We start from the raw sequence: 21,145 nt of genomic DNA on the forward strand, positions 1-21,145 counted from the left end.
TTTCCCTATCCAAAAAGTCAGTGAACTGAGAAATACATTTTGACAGTGAGTTCCACCTAGAAAGCTCTGTTTCCTTGATTGGAAAAAGTTACTTGGCCACCAATTTCTGGGAAAAGAAGATATAATGTTAAACTAATTTGTGTTTGTTCAAAAGACAATGAATTTTAAAATCTACTAAGTCAAGCTCTCATTTTGGTGAGGTGAAATATAAGAATGGGTTATGAAATTATCCCCAAAGCAACAGATGTTCAATCACTTTTTTACTTTCATGTGTGTGTATGTGTTCCCTCTTTCATCAGGGGCTGTTCCTAAAGCTAAGAAGAAACTTCCCAACATGCCTGTCGTCTTGGAAAATTCCTCCTCATGTCCTAAAATCTTCCCAGTCAGAAGCTGTCCTTGATGTCAGAAATAATGCACTACCCTTTGTGCCACTGCAAACATTTACAGACGAGGAAATGATGATAAAGAGTGCAGGTGAGTACATTTCTCACTTTACCTTGTTACTCCTCTGGTCATGAGTGGGGTCTGCAATATGAAATTACATATGACAGATGAAAGGTGAATTCATTAAGTTTGTGAATGGAGTTTTCTGACTTAAAAAAAAAAAAACAGTGATATATATCTAAAAGTTAAAAACAACAATAGACTAAAATGCTTTCTGGTTGAAGGGCCCCCAACCTCTGGTCTCTGCTTCTCCAATTCTTGCCAGAAGCTGCTTTGTTAAAAAGTTTCTTAGAGGGCTGGAGATGTGGCTCAAGAGGTAGTGCGCTCGCCTGGCATGCATGCGGCCCGGGTTCGATCCTCAGCACCACATACAAACAAAGATGTTGTGTCAGCCGAAAACTAAAAAATAAAAAAATAAAAAGTTTCTTAGAGAGCCTTGGAATGGGCACCTACTGTGGGCAGCTAGTTGTATAAAGGCCAGGGATGCTGCTAAACATCCTGTAGTACACAGGACGACTCCACAACAAAGACTCACCTGCCTCAAAGTGTCCATAGTGCTGAGGTGGAGAAACCTCATTCTGTGTGGCCATGCAGCTATTCAAAGGCCCATGTTAGATGGAGTGTGCTGGCATGGAAAGATCTAGACATGCGTGGGGAGAAGGTTGAATGTGTTTCATATGATTCCTTTGTGTAGAGATATAAATTGACAGATAAATGGATAATTCATGTGTCTGTGTAGACACAGATGATTTTCAAAGAAAAGTTTTCAGAAAAAATACATAATAAACATAAAAATAGTAACCTTTGGGGAGAGGGGTGGATAGCCAGAACAGGGAATAAGGCTTTCATTTTTCATTTTATGCTTACTATATTGTTTATATTTTTATATATGTTACTTACTTTTAATGGCATCAAGGATTACAAAGGGAGTTGAGAATTATACTTTTCTATATTAAAGAAACTTTATAATTTCTGTTTTAAAAGAATAAGTGCACTCACATGCATTTAACTTAAATTAAAAATTAAAGTTTGTCAGCAAACTATCAATGATGATTATAGTTATTATTAAAATGACTACCACTTGAACGTAGACTTAATAGTGATTCTTTTTTCTGCAGTTAAAAAATTCGCACAGGAAGAGATTGCTCCTTTGGTTTCAACCATGGATGAAAATTCAAAAATGGAAAAATCAGTAATCCAAGGCTTATTCCAACAAGGGGTATATATTTTATAATTCTTCCAATTTCAAGCTTCTGTAGATACTTTCCAGTGTTAACACTCATGTGTTCTTTTAAATTTAGGGACTGTAATGAGCATAATGAACCCTTTGTTTCCTAGCTAAAAAATGTCTGTGCTCTCTGTTCATTGGAGGTCTTCATTAATATTTATATACTTAAAATTTTTAGTAGTTGAATTAACATTATAAATGGAAATATTGTGTTTTTTAAGAAAAAAGTTGGCAGTGAGAGAGTGATTTCTTTAGAGCAGTGGTTCTCACCCAGAAGCAGTTTGGCCTTCCAGGGGGCATGTTGCAGGCATCCAATGGAGTAGGAATAATGCACTGCCCTTTGCACCACTGCAGCTCTTTCAAATGAGGAAATGATGATGGAGAGAGCAGATCATCAAGTTTTTCGGACTCCAAAGCCTATTTCCTTAACCCTATGTCACAGCATCAAGGGATACTGCTCAGCATCCTGCAATGCACAGGACAACTGCCACAGCAACAATAAGATGCCATAGTGTAGGGTTCATTCTACCTGAGTCTCCTACGTGTGTGCTCAGCTTAGACACTTAGAAACGGGTGACATCTGAATTCCATGTTAACCAGGGTAACAGATTTCTAACTTTTTAAGTCACTAGACCTTTAGTGAAACAGACAAAAAAGATTAAAATAGAACTACTTTGATTATGGCTAGAAGAGGTTATGAGGGACTCCAAGGAGGACATTTAAAAATCACCACACTCACTCCTGATTTCTCCCTTCTCCATAGATGCAAAGTGATTTTTTTTTTAAACTAAGGATGGAACAGAATTAGTCACTGCTATTTCATTGTCCTAAATTTCATCTGTCATCCTGTTTGAAAAATAACCTTGCCACTTAGCCATATAATTTCATTTCTTCCTATTTTAAAGTGACCAGCTTTTAGTGTTTTTTCCAACTTTGTGTTAGCAAAGAAACTCTTGGGAACATGGAACCTTATGTGGAGCCACACCAGGTCAATCAGAAGTCCAGAACATAAGACAGACAGACTGAATGAGTCCGTCACTAGCTAGCTTTCACTGTCGTGGTTTATGACCCTGTAGGCTTCTCTGAGGCCTCTCCTGAGGTGGTAGACCTCAGAGGCCTCATGCTCCTAGTACCCAGCTCCATAAATTGCTTCTGCTTAGAGTAGTTCCACTTACCTAACACCTGTTGTCTCAGCTCTTTAGTCACCTGACACCTATTTTCCAGTTGAGAAGTTCATGACTTTTTATAGAGAAGCAGTATCTCCAATGGCTGCTCCAAAAATTATAGTCAGGTAGCTGTCAGGCCTACTAGTCTCCAGGCATGCCCAGATCCTCAGGTTTTCCTCAGAGAGCATCATTTCTGGTTCTCTCACATTTTAATCATCCCCTTTGTGTTTCTGCCTTCATAGCGGCAAAATCTTTCTTCATCCTGAAACATGACAGCCATAACCCTGACCATACATAACATGGAGTGATTCCCAGAGAGTATAGTGAGAATTGGAGCATTATCATTTATCCATTACCAGCTGTAGGTCTTTTTTTTTTTTTTTTTTTTAAATATTTATTTTGTAGTTTTCAGCGGACACAACATCTTTGTTTGTATGTGGTGCTGAGGATCGAACCCAGGCCGCACGCATGCCAGGCGAGCGCGCTACCGCTTGAGCCACATCCCCAGCCCTGTAGGTCTTGATTCACATGTTCACATGTTCCTATCTGAAATAAAGTCTCTTAAAAATGGAATGTTGGGGCTGGGCTTGTGGCTCAGCAGTAGAGTACTTGCCTAGCATGTGCAAGACACTGGGTTAAATCCTCAGCACTACATAAAAATAAATAAATAAAGGTTATGTCCAACTACAATTAAAAAAATATATATATAATTTTTTTAATATTTATTTTTTAGTTTTAGGTTGACACAATCTTTATTTTATATCTATGTGGTGCTGAGGATCGAACCCAGTGCCTCACGTGTACTAAGCGAGCACTCTACCACTAAGTCACAACCCCAGCCCCCTAAAATATATATTTTTTTAAAAAGTTAAAAATAAAAATGGAATGAGTGTTACTGAGGAAGATTCATATGTCAGACTTAGGAGTAGTGACTGATCAGTTGGCCTGTATCAAGGTTATTAGAAGTCTGTGGCCAACATTTTGTTGTGTTTATCAGGCACCTGTGCCTGGTCAAATGTGACTCTAGCAAATAGTGCCAAGTATTATCTGCTAGCCATCCTAGACTTGCTAAAATTGCAAGTGGATTGGTCATTCAACCCTTATCTCAGCTGAAAATATCAAGAAACCTGTCTAGAAGAGATTATGCTAAATGAAATTGTAAATGTTTCCCCTTGAGGGCTAGTCGTTTTCTTGTATTTACTTATTATATTCAAAGTGGTATAAAGGGGATAGTGTTGAAAGACCAAAACAACTCCTATAGTTATTAGCAAGAATGGACATCAGGTTATGTTTATATTTCGTAAGATATTTTCTTATTCCTTTCAGTTATTTAGATCTGAGGTGTTCCCCAAAAGCTCATCTTTGAGACAATGCAAGAATGTTCAGAGGGGAAATGGTTATTTTTATGAGAACTTTAACCAAATCAGTAGATTAATCCACTGATATGGATTAACTGGGCGGTAACTGTAGGCAGATAGGGTGTGACTGGAGAAAGTAGGTCACTGGTGGTATGCCTTTAGGGTTTATATTTTGTCCCTAGTGAACAGAGCTCTCTTTCTCTGCTTTCTGACTGCCATGTCCTGAACTGCTTTTCTCTGTCATGCCCTTCTATCATGATATCTTTCTTCACCTTGGGCCCAGAGCTATGGAATTGGCTAACCATGGACTGGACCTCTAAAACTGTGAGCCAAAATAAATTTTTTCTCCTTTATGTTGTTCTGTTCAGGTCTTTGAGTCACAGTGACACAGAGAAAACTTAAACAGAATTTGATTCTGAGAAGTGGGGTCATTACTATGACTAGGCTGACCATGTGGCTCAGAAGCCTTTGGAGCTGGTTTATGAGGGGAGGAATTTTGAAAAGTTTAGAAATACAAACTGGAAAAGCTTTAGAATGTTGTGAGTGTAGTTTAATGGATGGCTGGTGGGAACTCAGCAGAACAGAATGCCAGTAGGACTGCAGACAGTAAAGACTGGGCTCATGAGGTTTCAGAGGAGAGGGAGGACTTTATTGGAAATTGGGCTAGAGGCTGTTCATGTTAGCATTCTGGCTAACAAGTTTTCTATGTTTGCCGGCATCCTGAGACTTTCTGTGAGGCTGAATTTAAAGATGATGGACTTATTAATCTGGCAGACAAAATTTCAGGATAGCACAGCATTCAAGGGGTGGCATAGATATTTCTGGATGCTTTTAACCAAGTTTAATCAGGAGCAGAAAGATTTGGAAAAACTTGCAGTTTGGCTAGGAAAGTACCAGTAAAGCTAGGGCTGAGATATGATTATTAAAGACATTACAGCAGTATAAAGAGAAGCTAAATACTTTGCACAGAGACAATGGAAAAGATGGCTTGAGAGCTTCTCAGGAATTGGCAAGACCACAACCATATCAGGCTCAAGGGTGTAAAAGTTAAAATTCCATTGAGTCCCTGGGGGAACATTGCTTGCACATGGGGACCTAGGAAGTTAATTTACTCTTCTCAGCCATCCGGACTCAGAGGCTGCTACAGCCATGGTCCCAGGAACGCTTGGCTACTACTCAAGGTGGTGGCAGACCTTGGTGTCAACCACATAGTGCCAATTCTGCAGGACTGCAGAATTAGAGTTCAGGTTATGGAGGCCCCCACCAGTATTTCAAAGGAAGGCCTCGGAGGCCAGGCAGAGTGTAGCAGAGTTGGAGTTCCTGTGAGGTGCACCAAGAGGATGATGCATGAAGATGTGAGAAGGAAGCCTAAGCTGCGGTGGAGACCCACAGATTGAGAGATGCTATTAATGTGGAACATCTGCGGAGGAAAGCTGCAGGAATCGAGCGGACATAAGCCAAGAGAAGGTCATGTGAGCTGCAACCAACAAGGCCATGGGGTGAAGCTGCACAAAATTTGGAGAAAACTCACAAAGCCATGTGCCCCAGATGCTGGATGTGGAGCTACAAAACTTGTATGGCCAGCTGGATTTCAGTCTTCCTTCTTCCTATACTCTTGTTTCTCCCTTTTGGAATGGAAATGTTTATTCTGGGCCATTCATTATACATTGGATATATGTTACTTGCTTTTGATCTTGGCTCATAGCTAAGTTTGCCTTGAGTCTCAGACATTGACTTTGGGTAATGCTGTAACTTAAGACTATGGAGACACTTAGAAATAGACTAAATGTATTTTGCATTTTGAGATGGGCTTGAGTTTGGGGGGGTCCAGGGTTGGAATGTTATGGTGTAGATATAAGGTGTCCCCCAAATGCAAGAATGCAAGGAATTTCAGGGGTGAAATGATTAGATTATGAGAGCTTTAACCTAATCAATGCATTATTCCACTGATATGAATTTACAAAGTGATAACTGAAGGCAGGTAGGACATGGCTGGAGGAATGAGTCCCTTAGAATTTATATTTGGGGTTTATATTTTGTCCCTAGTGCATAGAGCTCTCTCTGCTTTCTGACCACAATGTCCTGAACTGCTTTCCTCTGTCATGCCCTCTGTCACAATGTTCTTCTTCATCTTGGGCCCAGAGCTATGATGTCTGCCTACTAGGGACTGAATCTCTAAAACCATGAGCCAAAATAAATGTTTCCTCTTGAGATTTTCTTCTCAGGTCTTTTGGCCACAGCAATGCAAAACTGACTAAACACTCTTAAAAGCATTTTACCTCTTATTTTCATTTTTGGAGGCCCAAAAGAAAATAATAGGTCTAGAATACAATTTTATTCCTTTCCAAAATAAATTATTTCTGTTACAGTTTTTTTTTTTTTCATTTACTGATATCAAATTAGCCACAGTAGCCCACACCTATAATCCCAGTGACTTGGGAGGCTGAGACAGGAGGATGGCAGGTTTAAGGCCAGCCTCAGAAACATAGTGAAACCCTGCCTCAACATAAAAATAATAAAAAGCAAATAAAAAGGACTGGGATGTTTCTCAGTAGAATGCCCTGGTTTTATTCCCCAGTACCAAAGATTAATTAATTTTTTATGAACTAAAAACATCTATGTTTACAGTGTATTTTTAACTTTTCTTGCAAGAAATTTTCAGGCATAAAAATAGACTGCTTAATCTGTTTTCTTGTTTTTCCTTTAGTTGATGGGTATTGAAGTTGATGCAAAGTATGGAGGAACAGGATTCTCATTTTTTTCCAGTATCCTAGTCATAGAGGAATTAGCCAAAGTTGATGCATCTGTTGCTCTCCTATGTGACATCCAGAACACAATAATTAACAAGCTGATTAAAAAACATGGAACAGAAGAACAAAAGACTACCCATCTTCCTAAACTGGTTACAGAAAAAGTGAGTTGAAAATGAGTTGTTGAAATGGTTTGGTCTTTTCTAAGTTTGCAATATTTTCAGGAGAAAAGTAGCTGCAGTGTTAACTTTTATTATCTAGGACACAATGCAGCACCATAAATTAATCAAGCCGTGCTCAGTAACTTACTGGGCGGGGGGGGAACTCTGCTTCTCATTTGCCACTTGGAAATTTATACAGTAAAATTATTTCTTTTTTGTCACAATTTTGTTTTCCAATTCTTTTGTTGATAGTTTCATTTGTGTTGAGTTGGCTTTCTCCTCTAATTATTAGAATTAATTTAGATAAACTTAAGCATGTGTTCTCAAGTCTGCAAATTTGTCTTAGGCAAATAGTGTGGTAGTTTGAGGGAAATAATACTGTGAGAGTACTGTTTTGATAAATATAGACTTTTTAAAAAGTAGCTATGGGTTTTATTTACAAATGTCCATTTTGCTATAAGCATTTGTCATGCAGAACATAAATGCAATTGTTATTTGGACTTTTTTTTCCTCATGTGTGTAGGTAGGAAGCTTCTGCCTTTCAGAGACTGGAGCAGGTAGTGACCCCTTTGCTTTGAAGACCAGAGCTGATAAAAGGGGAAATTACTATCTCATCAATGGGTCAAAGATGTGGATTAGCAATGCTGCACATGCAGGACTCTTCCTGGTTTTCGCAAATGTGGACCCTACCCGTGTAAGTTTGAAAACAAAATTTCTTCTCTTTTCCTCCTCATCTTTTCTCTTTTTCTTTCCTCCTTCCATTTCCTTTGTAGGACTTAGTCTTAAATTTGTATTTTCCTTGGTACTGAAAATGTGAGATTGAACTGGCATCTTTTCACCTTATTTATTAATCTCTTAAAATATTTTGACATAATTATTAATTACATGAGACCATTTGTTATTTATCTCCTAATATGCTATAGAAGAAGCCAATCTTTAATTTTATATAATTTCAAATTTTAATAGTGAAGAATTTAAGTACCTATGTAGTACATTTATTTTTAAGAATGTTTTAGAGCTGGACACAATGACATGTAATCTCAGCTACTTGGGAGGCTTAGGTTGGGGGATCACAAGTTCAAGACCAGCTGGGCAACTTAGTGATACCCTGTCTCAAAATTTTAAAGAATTTTAAAAGACTGGGTATATAGAGTGTCCCTGGGTTCAATCCCCAGTACCACAACAAAAAGTATATTTTTAATATTTCCACTAATGTAACATTTAATTGAATTGAAAAACTTTAAGGTATTTAATAAAATTAAATTTAAAACATGGGATTCTCATAATCATACCTTATGACAAAAATAATTTTAATATCCATTATGGTTTCTGAAGAAGCAAAAGAAATGGCAAGGTTCCTGGTGTTGTATCTCACATCTTCCACTTATTTCATAATGCACACATTCAGAGTTCTTTCCTAAGTATTCTAAAGTCCATTTTTAGTTTTATTTTTCCTTGGAACCCTTTATAAACAAGAGATTTTATAAATCCAAGTGGAAATAGAATTTTAAATCTTCTTTCTAGGGATATAGAGGAATCACCTGCTTCCTAGTAGATCGTGATACAGAAGGCCTTCATATAGGGAAAGCAGAAAATAAACTGGGTATCAGAGCTTCTTCCACCTGCCCAGTAACATTTGAAAATGTCAAGGTGGGTATTTAGAATAATCAGTAAAGTATTGTGAAAGGAGCTTCGGGTGGTACCATAGGGAGTGTGGGTGTGCAAGAGAGCTATCAAAATACTAAGTAGCAAACGGTACGCACAGGAGAGTGTTTTGTGGAATCCTAAAAGTGCTCTTAGGTTAAGTTGTCACCAGAGTACTTTTCATAGTAGTTTAGACCAGAGTGGAAACCTTTCTGCCCAGTAACTGGCTCAGAATAAAATGCTGAGAATTAACCTGTTATGTTTTATAACTTGCATACTTCTGAATGACTACTACTTTATAAAGCTTGGTGTACTTGTGAAGGAAGTCTGGTGTCAGTGCACCATAGGCCACAAGATGGGGATGTTGCTCAGTGAGAATGAAGAGCAAGGAGGTAGCACCCCACAAAACAAGATAGCTGGAGTGCTGAGGCTGAGGCTCCAGAGCTTTTACACAGGCACGACAGGTTGTCATGGGTTTCCCATCACTCATAGTGGAGCTTGATCTTCATGCACCTGTGTGTCTGGGGTGGGGGTAGGAGATAACTTTATAGTTGTCATTTGGGTTTGGCTACTTCCCTCCCCTGACCTTCTGATTCTCCTTTTTCTTTCCCATTCTTTCCCATTCTGCCCTGCTCCCTCTCCTAATTGCCCATATTATAAAGCTAAGTATTTTTTATTGTTCCCAATCTGAATCTTTAATCTTATTTTCAAGTACATTTTAGTCTGTTTTCTCATTCCTCCTTTTTTCTCTCTTTTGCATGCACACAGGTATGTATAAACACACTACACACATGCCTCAGTTGACTTTTAAAAAAGGATGAATCATCTCAACAGAAGAAAACCTTATTATTTTACAAGTACTTCATGTTTTTTATAGTTCTTAATGATGTTATCTTACACTATTAATATACAGATAAGAATTGGAGGAAAATTGTTATTTATGCAATTGATGAATTGTTCAACATTCCCTTTTTCTAGAGTCATTCATTCATTTATGGAGCAGACTGCTAGGCTCTGCACAATGCAATAGTGAATAACCGACTTGGGGAAGTAGTTGTAGAGACTTGGAGAAATCAGCAGATAATCTCATTAGATTTTAATAAGTACTGTGATCAGGTACTATCACACAAATTGGAAGTATATGAGCCTTTAAATATGTGTGTAATCAAATCAAATTATGTCAAATTAAATTGACACATTTGTATTTTCAGGTTCCAGAAGCCAATATCTTGGGACAAATTGGCCATGGCTATAAGTATGCTATAGGAAGTCTTAATGAAGGCAGAATAGGAATTGCTGCACAGGTAAGTCAAATTGTAACTCTTCCACAATATGAGCCAATTAAAATGTAAAAATAAAGAAATACAGTAAGACCAATGAGAATGTGGAAGCTTTTGAACACAAGATGGCACCCTTCCTTTACATGAGATGAAAGAATGGCTTGTTATTTCAGATTCCACTTTAGTCAATTATGTAAGTACCCAGAGAACCAAATAATGGCTTAGTGATAACATGTTTTCTATTTTGAGAACACTGAAATATTATCTAATACCTGACTCAATAACTTCTAAAATGTATTATAAGTTAAATATGTAATTTTTATAAAATCAGCATCTCAAAGCATGAAATTCATTCTGGAAGACATCTTTTAAATTAAGAATAAATACATGTTCTCTGTGATCTCTGACTCAAACAATGAAAGACTCACTGCTTAGTGTTTTACAAGTGTGAAAATGGAGCAATTTTTTGTGGCACATGAAATAAAACAGCCATAAATAAATACACAGTGTAATTTGAGAATTACTCAAATTTTTACCAGATTTACCCTATTGTATGTATTCATTTTATATTAAATGACATTATTTTCTAGATTAACGAAATGAATAAAGGCTTTAGTTTATTATATATGAATATCTGAAATTCAATTTAGAGCTTTTAGATTTTGATGTACATTGATATACATTAGCAATTGGAATAGTTAAATGTTAGAGTATTACTCCAGATATTTTCCTGCTGCTGTTACTTTCTTAACAAACTGTTCATTTTGGTGCTGGTAATTAAGTCCAGGGCCTTGAACATGCTAAGCATGCCTGCTACCCCTACTACTGAACTACATCCCCAGCCCAACAGAGTGTTCTTTAGATCAGTAATTAACCTAAGTTTCCCACAAAGCTAGGTAATATGTTACTAAAGAGCACTGGCATAGCTATCCTTTTTAAAGTTTTTCTGTGATTTAATTTCATCAGATGTGGCATTAAAAACTACAGTACCAGACCTGATTTTTCCCAGGCATTTAAATAATAGAGATGTTCTGGCAGTAAAATACACAGCATGGTCTTTAGTCTAATTACTCCAAGTTATCTTATAACCTAATGAAAAGTTAAGGTCAGATAGTAATTATGTCTCTGTGGATAGCTTTTAGAGGAAGAGGCATAGGTAAAAGAGTGAACTGAGGTCATCCATCCTCAAAACACTGCAGTTGGAGAAAATTTGGTTCTTCAGTATTTTTCATGGAAACATTTTATTGAGATGAAATAGCTTATTTTGATTGATAACTAATGACTTCAGTTTTTGTGTCAGTATAGGCTATTGTTTCCATGCTTTAAACTCTAGTTATGACTGGCATCATCTTTTCTTATAGCCAGAAGCATTGAGCCTACTGCCTCACTTTAAATTGGGGTTTGTGGGGGTTTGTCCCTTTAATTTTCTTATGTTCTTTTTTTGTTTTTGTTTTGTTTTTTGTTTTCAAGTACTGGGGATCAAAGCCAGAGGCACTCTACCATTGAGATACATCCCCAGCCCTTTTAATTTATTTGATACAGGGTCTCGCTACTTTGCCAAGGTGTTAAATTTGTAATCCTCCTGCCTCAGCCTTCCAAGTCACTGGATTACAGAAATGAACCACCATGCCTAGCTGTTTCTTTAATATTTAACATTATCTTCTGTTCTGAAGAGAGTTCAAAGTAAAGGCTAAATGAAAATATGAATGAACACTAATGAAATATTGATGTTTGTGGGCATTCCCCCTAAAGCTTTAACTATTTATTTTTTTTCCTTTTTAAAAACCTCCATAGTTTGACATAATTAGTGATTTAATAGCTACCTAATGTTGAAATTTAGAAACCATTTATAAGCTCAAATAATTCAATAGATATAGAATTGATTAGCAGTGACATAATTCAGCTAAAATTGTTAAATACCATCCCTTATTCTTCTAACTTGTAAATTAATGATTTTACCAGATGCTATCAGTTGTTCTCAACCTTATCTGTGCATTAAATCACCCAGAGTTTTAAAATGCTGATGTTTAGAACACACTTAACCACCTCCTCCACTTCCAAGATTTGGATTCAGTTCTTATACTCAGATGTTATACCCAGGCATGGATTTGTTTTAATCACGTTCCCCAAATGATCCTAATGTGCATCTAAGTTTGGGAAATCCTGTTCTATTATGTTCTGATGTCCCTTCCACTGGAACTTTCATTAATTATAGGCAAAATGGATAGGAAGGTAGAAGGTTAAGAAGTGATCTTCCATATTTGACTTCTGGAAGGACTGGAGAGGACACTTATTACTGTCTTGAAGGCCAGTTCTGGGCAGAATTTCTGTGGCTCACTTTGTGCCTAGAGGATCAGAGCTTAAAGAAAAAGATTCCTGAACAGTAGCTTAGTTGCATGAATACAGCCATGCCAGAAGATTTACTCTGTCCTAGAATTAAATACACTCATATTTATATGACACCAGTCCAGATTTTCTCCCAGTTACTGGAAGTTCAGTTCTATAAATGCAATAGATGAAGATGTGTAGTTAATACATACCTCAGCACTTCGGTAGATCAAGTTCTCCTCCTACTCCATCTGTTCAATCTGCTAGAAAAGTAATTTATGACTTGGGTAACTACAACCATAAACTTGTGGAAAAGTGAGAAATTCTGGTTTTCTTTTCCTTCTTTTTTTTTTTTTGAACAGATGCTGGGACTGGCCCAAGGATGCTTTGACTACACCATTCCATATATTAAAGAAAGGATACAATTTGGCCAAAGAATATTTGATTTTCAGGTACATAATTAGACTGTTCTACTATCCCAGACTCTCCTCTCTTCCAGTTGATAAGGAGCTTTGTTGAAAATCCATGGAGGGAATCACTGGAGGGGATTTTAATGGAGGGAGGAGGGCAGGAATAGGCCTCTGAGCATGCACTTGTACATGCTTTGATCTTTGTCAAGGGTGGAACTGTCATCCTTGTGTTCCAGCTGTGCTGTGACATGGGATGTCTTGGTGAATTTTTTCAGAGATTTCTCCTCACTGCTTCGTAAGTACAGGACATGAAGTCTGAAGTCAGACTTCATGGGTTCAAATCCTAGTTCTGCTACTTGCACATTGTGTATCATTTTATCTGAAATGCTTGGGAGCAGAAGTGTTGCAGATATCAGGTGTTTTCAGATTTTGAAATATTTACATAGACATAATAAGACATCTTGGGGATGGTCCCCCTGTCTAAACACAAAATTCATTTGTACCTCAAATACATCTTATATACATAGCCTGAAGGTAATTTTATATGACGTACTTAATGATGTTGTACACAAAACAAAGCTTAATGTTGTAGATTTTTTCATTTGTGGCATCATGTTGCCATTCAAAAATTTTCAGATTTTGGGACATTTATGGATTTCACATTTTCAAATCCGGGTGTTCAATCTGTCATAGCTTTAGGCTTTGATCACTCTAAGCCTCAAATGCCTCATTTATAATATAAAGATAATATGATATGAGACATCCTATTTTAAATTAGATATGTGTGAAGTGTTTAACACACTTCATGGTGTAATAGTTCTCAGTAGATGGTAAAACTCGTCTTAAGTGCCCTAGTCAGACCAGACCCATGTGGTAATCTCAGAGGGCACCTTGACACATGCATCTTACTGGAGATACAGTTTGCTAATGCAATTGAGATACTCTGAACCAGACATTTTGGGAAATACTGGACTGGTCCACTGATAGGGCATTCAGGGATTCCTTGATGGCAAGGGTATTCTTGTCCATATTGAGGTCTTACCAGCGTCAGGACAGCCTGTAGAAGCAGCTTACCGGCATTGCAGGCACCCTGAAGTGTATTACCTAAAATTCCAGAATAATTACTTTACATAGTTGCAAAAACCTCCCTTTTTATTTTAATAGTCTGAGTTCCAAGTATAATTTCTTATTATACTATCAGCTCTGTCATGCTACATTGTCTTCAGGTTTATAATCACTAGACATCACATGAGCATACTCAAACTGCATGTGTGGAGATATAAAGCCATGGACATGCAGTTAATCCAAGACCCAGAAGACTGAGCATGGCACACCTGACCAGAGCCTCACAGCCCATGCTGTCATCCCCATGCTATACTCAGGAAACTGAGGCACTTGGAGGGCAAGTTTTCAAGGTCATGTTACTAGTATGGTACCAAAATTACAGGTTTTTGTCTTAGTTTTTGGTCTTGCATTTCATTGTACTCAAGTCCTATCTCAGAGCCATCTTCCACATAGCTCACAGCAAGGACAGAAGGCGAGAAGGGTTTGAGGAGGCTGTTGATCTTCTCTGCAGGAAACACCCAGGAAACAGTGTTTACATGTGTATGTATACATATACGTATAATATACACATTTATATATGTGTATATGCATATATAAATATATACACATGTATACCTGGGGGTCAGATGTACTAACAAGTGTAATCACAAAGACAGTTTTAGAAATACCTGGGGTGAGTAATTTTTTTGAAACTTAGAAATTTGATCCTAAAAACCACCATTAACTATATAAGCTTTGATTAAAGTTAGTAGGGTTTTATGTATTTCATCTCATTAGAATGATTTGGGTTTGCTTTGCATATGTTCATTTATTTCTTACTCGGGAGGGTAAAGACCAGACCTCCTCCTTACTTCTTTCAGTTTGTCGAACATGCTCTTCATGCCAGGCCCTGTGCTCACAGTGTATTTAGGGAACTAATATGCAGCAACAGTGTGCTCTTTAGGGAAGGAAACACAACCACTATCCCTTTTCTGCCTTGTGTGTACTTACTGGAATAGACAACATGGATGGTGACTGTAGATTTAAATGAACTGAATGTATTTTATGAAAACAGTCTGAATCTCTGAGTTTCACATAAGAAGCTAGAAAAACTTTTCATAACATTGATATTGGCATAGAAATAGACAAATTGACTGATAGAACAAAATAGAAAGGCCAGAAATAGATCCATGCAGGTATGCAAATTGATATATATTAAAGATGAAATTGTAAATAATGAAACTATCCTTACCTCACACCATATGCAGAAAATAGATTTCAGATGTATTAAAGGGATAATGTAAGGAGCAAAACTTTAAAAATCACAGGGGAAAACAGAATAAAACACACAAGAACTAATCATAAAGGATAAAATTGGTGAATTTGACTACCAAATTTCTTTCCCTCACAAGATGCCAGGAAGTATTTTACTCAGCATTAAAAGAGAATAAAATCATGGCATTTGCAGGTATAAATGGATGGCGTTGGAGAATATCACGCTAAGTGAAGTAAGCCAATCCCAAGAAACCAAAGGCTGAATGTTTTCTCTGATAAGTGGATGCTGATCCATAATGAGGCAGGAGGCGAGGCATGGGAGGAATGGAAGAACTTTGGATAGGGCAAGGGGAAGGTAGGGGGCATGGGGGTAGGAAAGATGGTGGAATGAAATGGATATCATTACCCTGGGTACATGTATGACTGCACATATGGTGTGACTCTACTTTGTATACAACCAGAGAAATGAAAAATTGTGCTCCATTTATGTACTATGATTGAAATGCATTCTGCTGTCATGTATAACTAATTAGAACAAATAAATTAATTAATTTTTTAAAAGAAGATGCCAGGAAGTAAAAAGATCATAATGGAGAAGATATTTGTGTTACACATAGATTTGAGGGTGTTTGGTTTGTTACCATGTTTCATAACCTATATGTATGTAACTTAGTCTTTTTTATACACATCAAAATTTGATGTATCTCGTACCACAGACAGAAGAATCTACAGGGTATTTGCAAACAGTGCCATTTTTCTGCAGTTTATTCCTCCCTTTTGTTTAGGAAAGGCCATTCCTGGGATTATATGAGTACTTGCCCAATCAAGAGTCTGTCTTAACATTCAGCACAGATTATTATATTTATTTGTCTGTTCTCCCTGCAGGATGCCATAAATCAGAAGGACAGGGAACTCTTGACTATAATGTTCAGTGTGATGTCTGCATTGCTCAGCATAGTGCCTGGCATATACTAGCCGCTCAATAAATGTCTGGGTGAATAGATAAGTTAAGCATGAGAATCATTTCAGTCTATAATAAACATCTTGTGCCTAGATTTCCAGGAAATTGCTTATAACTCTAAATATTATCATTCATTTCTCACTCATTAAATCACTCACTTTTTTTACCCTCAAAAATATCAGAGTGGTATGAGTTTTTTTAGTGTGTTTTTTTTTTAAGTTCTTGTTCTGTTTTCTATAACCTTAAAGAAAGTGGTATCTGTTATTGGGTTTTTTAGTAAAGTCACATTAATAAAGTCACTCAAAGGGGGTGCTTCAAATATTCCTTCATTACTTTGCATTTAATATCATGTGATGCCTTGAGACCATGTGCAAAATCAGAATTTTCTTTTTTTATATATACATTTATTTTATTTATTTTTATGTGGTGCTGAGGATCGAACCCAGGGCCTCACATGTGCTAGGCATGCACTCTACCGCTGAGCCACAACTCCAGCCCCAGAATTTTCTTAATTCTATCAAATAAAGAATATAAAGTTTTGCTATTAGAGTTTAATTTAAGTTCAATTTTCATCATAAAAGAGAATTGAAAATAATTGTTAATAACACTCAGATTTTTAAATCTGACTTTGAGATATTAAATCTTGACAATTATAAAGAATTACATGAGCTTTGAATTTTTCTGAGAAAAGAGCAGTCTTGTAATGTCTTAGTTCATTTTTAGATTGGAGATTTTAAAGTATTTTAGAAATGAGTATGAATTTCCTTTGGGATATATTTTGAATCTGTCAGGGTTATATCTTCTGAAAGGACCAAAGCTGTCTCAAGAGATCCTAACTCACCATCTTGGGCCTTGAATGTTACAGGGGCTCCAACACCAAGTGGCTCACGTGGCCACCCAGCTGGAAGCTACACGATTACTGATATACAACGCTGCTAGGCTTGTAGAAACTGGAAGACCATTCATCAAAGAAGCATCTATGGCCAAATATTATGCAGCAGAGGTAAAAAAAAAAAATGGAATTTTTTATTTTTACCTTTCCACTTAAGAATGTTGACTGAACTCAGGTTTTTTTTTCAAGTAGGTAACATGGACTTTTCACTTCTGACAGTTGAAAAGCAAAAAAGCAAAGCTACCCTAGGAGAACATTTTAATTCTGTGGGGTCTTGTGTTTTCATGAGTAGTCAGTTCAGGTAGTCCACCCTAACAAGTCCACAAAGGAGCCTCCTGTGAGCAGTGGTGTCAGGCCCATGGTTTCAGGTTGGGGCATGGAAGATGAGGTGTTAGCAAATGAGATTAAAAGCGCAAAGAAAAAAATTGTCTGTGTTTAATGTTTTCTGCTCATACTTAACATTTAAGGAGTTATAGTTTGGCTGGAGAAATTAGCCACATCATTGAACAGCTATTTCCCAGTCTTGACAATATGTCTGATTTATTTTAAATACTCATTTAAGCTCTCCAGTCCCTAAATTTATCCTCCTACCTTAACCGCCCTTGTGTTCCAACTAATGCGTCCAGCCTGTGCTTAACCTGCCCATCTACCCAGTGCACCAGTCAGAAACCTCAGTGTCATCTTAACATTCTCCTTCTTCCCCATGTTAAATCTGTCATCCGTTCTTGTAGATCTGCCTGCAAAAGATTTCTTGAATTTATGTACTTTTCTCTCCCTGAAACGTCTCCATCCAAGCAAGACATGTCATTTCTTCACCAAACTACTGCAGTCACCTAACTGCTATCATGGTTCCTGTTGCTGACTCCAAAGTATCCATGAGGTCATGTCACTCTCCACTTTAAACCTTTACTTCATTGCCTTCTCATACAAATATTTTTGTGTTAGTTTTCTATCACCACTACTGCAAATAACCAAAAATGAAGTGGCCTAAAACAGTGTAACTTTATTGTATCCCACTTCTGGTGGTCAGAAGTCTGAGATGGGTCTAACTGGGATCAAATCAAGATGTTGGCAAGCCTGCCTTCCTGGAGACTCCCAAGGAGAATGTGATTCCAGCTTAGGTAGGCTGCTTGCATTCCTCAACTTCTTCCTCCTGTACTGTCTGTACAGCCAGTGCTGTAGCAGAGTTGAAGCTCTCCCACACTTCCTGTTGCCTTCAGTGATTGACTACTTTGCCTTTCTCTGCCCCTTATTAAAAAACCTTGTGATGACATTAGATCCACCCAGATGATCCAGAATAAAATCTCCATCCCAAGGTCTTTAATATAATCACAGTGGCAAAGACATTGCCATGTAAGGTAGCTTATTCTGTTCCTGAGGATTAGGCTGTGGGCATCCTGGAGGGACCAGTACCAATAGTCAAGCTGCTCACCCTCCTCTAAGGCCGGCCTACCCCTCCATTCTCTTTTTATCACAGCTTTCCCTGAACCCAGCCCATCAGCTCTCTCTCTCAGGTCCCTGAGGATGATGAGCCCCTTCTCCCCGTGGCACCTTTGCTCGTGTTGTTTCTCAGATTAAAACATGCCCTGTAACTCCTATTTAGGTCTCAGGCTGTCTCCTCCAGTATCCCACCATGTAAATCACATCACTTTCCCAGCAAGCTCCTCTTTTGCTCTATGCAGTTTATCAGTTTCTGTGCTTTTGGTTTAATGTCTTTCTCTACGTGACCACCAGGACCAAAGGGGCAGTGACTGCTCACTGCCAACCATTGTATACCTACAGGCTGGCAGAGTATGCAGTATATAGGACACCCTTGACAAATGTCTGCTAATAAATGATACCTAGTGGCAAGCATATGCGTGTGAGCAATTCTTTGGTTTTCTGGGTTGGGGGCGTAGGTCAGGTGGAGTGATTGCCTAGCATTCCAGTACTGCAGAAGACAAACAAAACACCAATATTCTGATTTTCTTAAGGAAAAAGGAATTTTGCAAATTAATAGGATACTTATATTAGAGAGAATGGTACAAAAAAATGCTAGTTTATAAAACAACTTCAGTCCTTCCAGTTGCCAGTAATAATAAATCCATGTTACTAAAATATCATTAACGAGTGTTTATAATCATAAATTATGTGGTGTCATTATGTAACTTGCTACTTGTTTTTTTGGTAGATTGCAGGGCTAACAACTAGTAAATGTATTGAATGGATGGGAGGAGTAGGCTACACAAAAGATTACCCTGTGGAAAAATACTTCCGAGACGCAAAGATTGGTAAGTAGATTTTTTTTTACATTTTATTTTGTTGTTATTTTGGCATTTGAGCTATTATATTTGTTGATTTTATTTTACTGGTACCTTGGCATAAGTAGTTTTAATCTCTTCAGTATATGTTTATTGGCGCTCTTCTTGTAGCTGGATTTTTTTTTTGCCCACCTCTTCTATCTGAAAATTGAATTTGGATTTTAAAAACATCAATTTGTCTTTTTTAAGTGCCTCAACAGGCCTTTGAGTAAAACTGCATCAAGATCTACTATCTTAATTTTTCTTTTACTAAAAGTCTTAATATTTGTGACTAGTGTGATTTAATGCTGTTTTTTGAAGTAGGGTTCTAATTTCAGAAGCTAAGTGCCCTATCAGGCTGGAGTGGTCCAGTGCTCTACCACCTGAAAGGAAAATAAACACACCAGCTCAGACGCCACATGTTCCTCAGAGACAGTCAGAGCTTATGCATTGATGGTTTAGGAACCAGAATCTTCAATTGCTCCATGCTGATTCTGGACATTTTATAAGCCAAGGAAAATTGTCATCTTTTCTTGGTCAAAATGACTTTGTCCAGTACTTCCATATTCTGGGGACATTAAATAATGTGACTAGCAATGGATTTGAGCAACTACAGAGGTAGTGTTTATAGTTTTGTCTTCGACTCTTAGCTGTGGGTCCCTTCCTAATTGTTCCTTTTGCATCCTCTCATTTAAGGTACAATCTATGAAGGAACTTCCAATATCCAGCTGAACACCATTGCAAAGTACATCGACCAGGAATACTGATGGCCCTGGGTCTGGGCCCCTCCTGAATGCCATTGGTCTAACATTCTAAACTCCTGTGCATTGTTGGGGGTATTAGGCTCCATGGCATTGTGGTGTTTTATTGAGGTCCCCAGTCCAGGTCTGTGGCCTTGGCCTTTTCCCTTTATGGGCACAGGAGATCATTTTTTAATTTGGGAAGAAATGCATCCATATTTTCTCCAAAATTGACTTAAAACTTATGTTAATATTTATATAAATTATCACTGTAATTTCAGAGTATACAAAAGCTTTGCTCTGTCAACATTTGGAAAAATGAAGGCATCAAAGTATTAAAAAAGTAGTTATTTTATATTTCTTCTAAATCTTTATATTACTACATCAGAGAAACATTTGTTACAGTCAATGATTTTTATTCGATACTTTATAGATTTTATTGTAAGTAGCCAAATGAGGCCAAAAATGATAGAAATTTATTTGGAAAAAATCTAAAACTTCTAAAAAAAAAAAATCAGTGAATGGGTGGAAATTAAGGGTGTAACTTTATAGGTCTTATAATAAAGCAATATAATTTGCCACTTTAATTAACCTATATAAAAACTGCATTTCATAATGGTTTCAGACGATCGTTTTAAAAAATCTGTCTTTGCATTAATTTTCAACTATGAAGTTCAAATGAAGTTGTTTTAACTGAAAATGTCTAAAATTGTAATAATATTCATTCTGTTTTGCACTATTTTCAATAATATAATTTCTCTGTGTATGTGTTTTGTTTTTGTTTTGTTTTGTGTGTGTATGTGGTACTGGGGATTGAACCCAGGACCTTGTCGATTCGAGGCAAGCACTCTACCAACTGAGCTATATCCCCAGTCCTCTCTCTGTGTTTTGATTGAATGCTCTTTTCTCAAACTTTGTTATTGGGCTTCATCCTAAATAGTAACTAATTCAAAAATTGGGTTTTGGTTCAGTGATTCTCAAGAAAGAGAGATGTTGCCTCCATTAAGAAGCATATCAGAATCTTATAAGGAATGAGGGTAGAAGGAAGCTGTAGAGTTTGAAAAATCATAATCAACTTAAAGCAATTTTATATATGCGAAGACAAAAGTAAATATTTTTCTACAATACAAATGACAGAAAGGTGGATCCCAACAAAATACATAGCAGGCAATGCCATTCCTTCCA

General features: G+C 37.2%; 1 protein-coding gene across 2 annotated transcripts; it reads left to right on the forward strand.

Annotated features, from left to right (window-relative positions):
• The first annotated feature begins 262 nt into the window (after window positions 1-262).
• Acadsb (acyl-CoA dehydrogenase short/branched chain) lies at window positions 263-20,726 on the forward strand. Of its 2 annotated transcripts, XM_015498364.2 has the most exons (10): window positions 264-474; window positions 1,563-1,663; window positions 6,904-7,110; window positions 7,631-7,801; window positions 8,632-8,757; window positions 9,963-10,055; window positions 12,722-12,811; window positions 16,915-17,052; window positions 19,112-19,211; window positions 19,917-20,726. In XM_015498364.2, exons 1-10 carry the CDS (start codon window positions 279-281, stop codon window positions 19,985-19,987), a joined length of 1,293 nt encoding a protein of 430 aa, XP_015353850.1. In that variant the 5' UTR covers window positions 264-278; the 3' UTR covers window positions 19,988-20,726. The 2 variants fall into 2 exon arrangements, with proteins under 2 accessions (XP_048647315.1, XP_015353850.1); XM_048791358.1 differs by lacking the exon at window positions 8,632-8,757 and having other exon boundaries at window positions 263-474.
• The last annotated feature ends 419 nt before the right edge of the window (window positions 20,727-21,145 follow it).

The sequence above is a fragment of the Marmota marmota genome, unplaced genomic scaffold, assembly GCF_001458135.2.
Source record: "Marmota marmota marmota unplaced genomic scaffold, marMar, whole genome shotgun sequence".
Lineage (NCBI taxonomy): Eukaryota > Metazoa > Chordata > Mammalia > Rodentia > Sciuridae > Marmota > Marmota marmota.

Coding starts and splice junctions, on each gene's coding strand:
- Acadsb (XM_015498364.2), top strand. CDS start 279: ATGTGTTCCCTCTTTCATCAGGGGCTGTTCCTAAAGCTAAGAAGAAAC. Junction 12,812..16,914: donor AAAGAATATTTGATTTTCAG/GTACATAATTAG, acceptor TGAATGTTACAG/GGGCTCCAACACCAAGTGGC. Junction 17,053..19,111: donor CCAAATATTATGCAGCAGAG/GTAAAAAAAAAA, acceptor TTTTTTTGGTAG/ATTGCAGGGCTAACAACTAG.